Source organism: Ranitomeya variabilis, chromosome 5, assembly GCF_051348905.1.
Source record: "Ranitomeya variabilis isolate aRanVar5 chromosome 5, aRanVar5.hap1, whole genome shotgun sequence".
Taxonomy (NCBI): Eukaryota; Metazoa; Chordata; class Amphibia; order Anura; family Dendrobatidae; genus Ranitomeya; species Ranitomeya variabilis.
The window spans coordinates 18,098,417-18,100,701 of record NC_135236.1 but is presented as its reverse complement, the minus strand read 5'-3'; the positions used below and the strand labels follow the sequence as shown (position 1 = coordinate 18,100,701).

The 2,285-nt window shown below is 43.1% G+C and overlaps 1 protein-coding gene across 1 annotated transcript; it reads right to left on the bottom strand.

Annotated features, from left to right (window-relative positions):
- Window positions 1-256: 256 nt before the first annotated feature.
- LOC143774660 (olfactory receptor 11L1-like) lies at window positions 257-1,186 on the bottom strand. The gene has a single exon (XM_077262412.1). The coding sequence runs from the start codon at window positions 1,184-1,186 to the stop codon at window positions 257-259; it is 930 nt and encodes a 309-aa protein (XP_077118527.1).
- Between the last annotated feature and the right edge of the window lie 1,099 nt (window positions 1,187-2,285).

The window sequence follows — 2,285 nt, the reverse complement described above, 5'->3', positions numbered from 1 at the left end:
CAGTTATCAGTGATTTAAATCACACTTTGATATGACAGTGTGTCCTCTTTTTGCTAATAAAGTGTGAAGTAATGCTTAGGCAAAACAGAGGAGTTTTATCAAAGCAATAATTGTGTGTGTGTGTGTGAATGCTGGCTAATGCCTACCAGAGAATGTGAATCCCTACATTGCACAGTTTGGAGATTAAACAATCAATTTTTGGCTATTTTTTTTTCTTTCCATATATTCAGTTTGTTTTATAGATAATTACTATAGATTAAAGATATTTCTGAATTTTTTGCTTTACGGCTTTCTTAATATCCTTGTTTCTAAAACTGTATATAATGGGATTAATCAATGGCGTAAATACAGTATATAACAGAGATAGGATTTTATTAACGTCTGATGTTTGTCCACTTTTTGGAAGGATATACACACTGGAGAGACTCAGGTAAAATATAGAGACCACGGTGAGGTGGGAGCTACAGGTGGAGAAGGCTTTCTGTCTGCTGATATTAGAGGGAATCTGTAGGATGGCGCGGACAATGTTCACATAAGAAATAATTATTATTAGGTTGGGAACACCCACAAATGGTATGCTTAATAAGTATATTTGTAGTTTTATAAGAAATGTATCAGAACAGGCAATGTCCTGTAGGGCTACAAGATCACAGAACAGATGGTCAATGATATTCGGTCCACAGAACTTCAGCCCTAATATCATTAGAATGTAAATGAATGAAAATGAAAAACTGAGCAACCAAAAGGTGACGACCAACTTCATACACAATGTATCTGTCATGATAGAGACATAATGAAGGGGCTTACAGATGGCCACATATCTGTCATAGGACATCACTGTGAGGAGAAGACATTCAGAAGCTCCAGCAATAAGGAAGAAATATAACTGGGCCATGCAGTTGAAAAATGTAATAGTCGCTCCATTATTCAGTAGGATATGAAAGATGTTGGGCACAATATCTGTGGGCAACACGATGTCAGTGATGGACAGTTGTGAGATGAAGAAGTACATTGGAGTGTGGAGGTTCTTGCTGGTGGACACCAAGGCGATGATCAGGAGATTCCCACATATTGTACCATTGTAAGCAGCAAGTAGCAAAGAGAACAAAAACATTCTCAGTTTCTGGCTGCCTTGAAAGCCTAAGAGAAAAAACTCGCTGACCTCGGTCAGATTGTTCTCCTGCATCGAAGGTGAAACACGATTCAGAAGTAAATTAAATATATCCTCCAATCTGGACAACTTTTGCTTTGTATCACACTGTACAAGTTTTATAAAGTCAAGTCTATAAAATCTATTGACCAATGATTATTTTTCTTTCAAAGATCTAATGAATGAAAAACTAGGAAACACTGTTTTTGAATAAAAGAAGCATAAAAGTCATCCCACCAGTGCCAAGGTATACCCAAGTTGGGATAGTCCTATACCGTCTCTAATATGAACACCTTACCATGTGCCAAAAATTACCTCAATGTTAATAAGGATAAAGGCGGACATGATGCCTTACTATGGAAACTTAGCCATGGGAGTCTATATAAAAGTAATAAAAAAAGAAAACCTGCTCACCCTTCAATAGAGTATGATCTGCCAGGAGCTTGCATTGGTTAACACATGGAAGAAAGGATCAATCCAGCTTTTTTCCCAAAAAATGTTTGGGGAAAATGGGGGTGCGGCTCTCTGTTGTGGCGGTGGCCTGTTGGGTGGCAGTGGTGGTGCTCTGTGGGACAGGAGTGGCGGTGGTGGTGCTCTGTGGGATGGGGGTGGCAGCGGCGGTGGTCTATGGGGCAGTGGGGCTCTGCCAGTATTTTGTGAATGCCCAGAGTCCCACGCAGATCCGTTCCTGCGATGCAGTGGCCTCTGGGAAAATGTCTGCTTAGGGTGGTGCTTGCTCAGATTCAAATCTCGGCAACAAGATCTTGTCTCCCGAGATCTCAGGACAAGATATTGTTGCCGAGATCTGAATTTGAGCATGCGCTGCCCCTGTGACCATTTTCCCAAAAGCCATCGAATTGCAGGAATGGATCTGCGAAGGCCTCTGGGCATTCTCGAACTGCCGGCGGAGCCCTGCCACCCAACAGACCATTGCCATCCCTGTCTCACAGAGCACTGCCACCTCCATCCTACAGAGCACCGCTACTGCCACCCCACAGGCCACTGCAACTCCACAGGCAGCCGCAGCCCAACAGAGAATCACAGCCCCACAGTGCACCGCGGCCCCACAGAGCACCTGTCGCAAAATGCCGGTGGTTCCACACCACACCACAGAGCAACACCACAGAGCAGCACC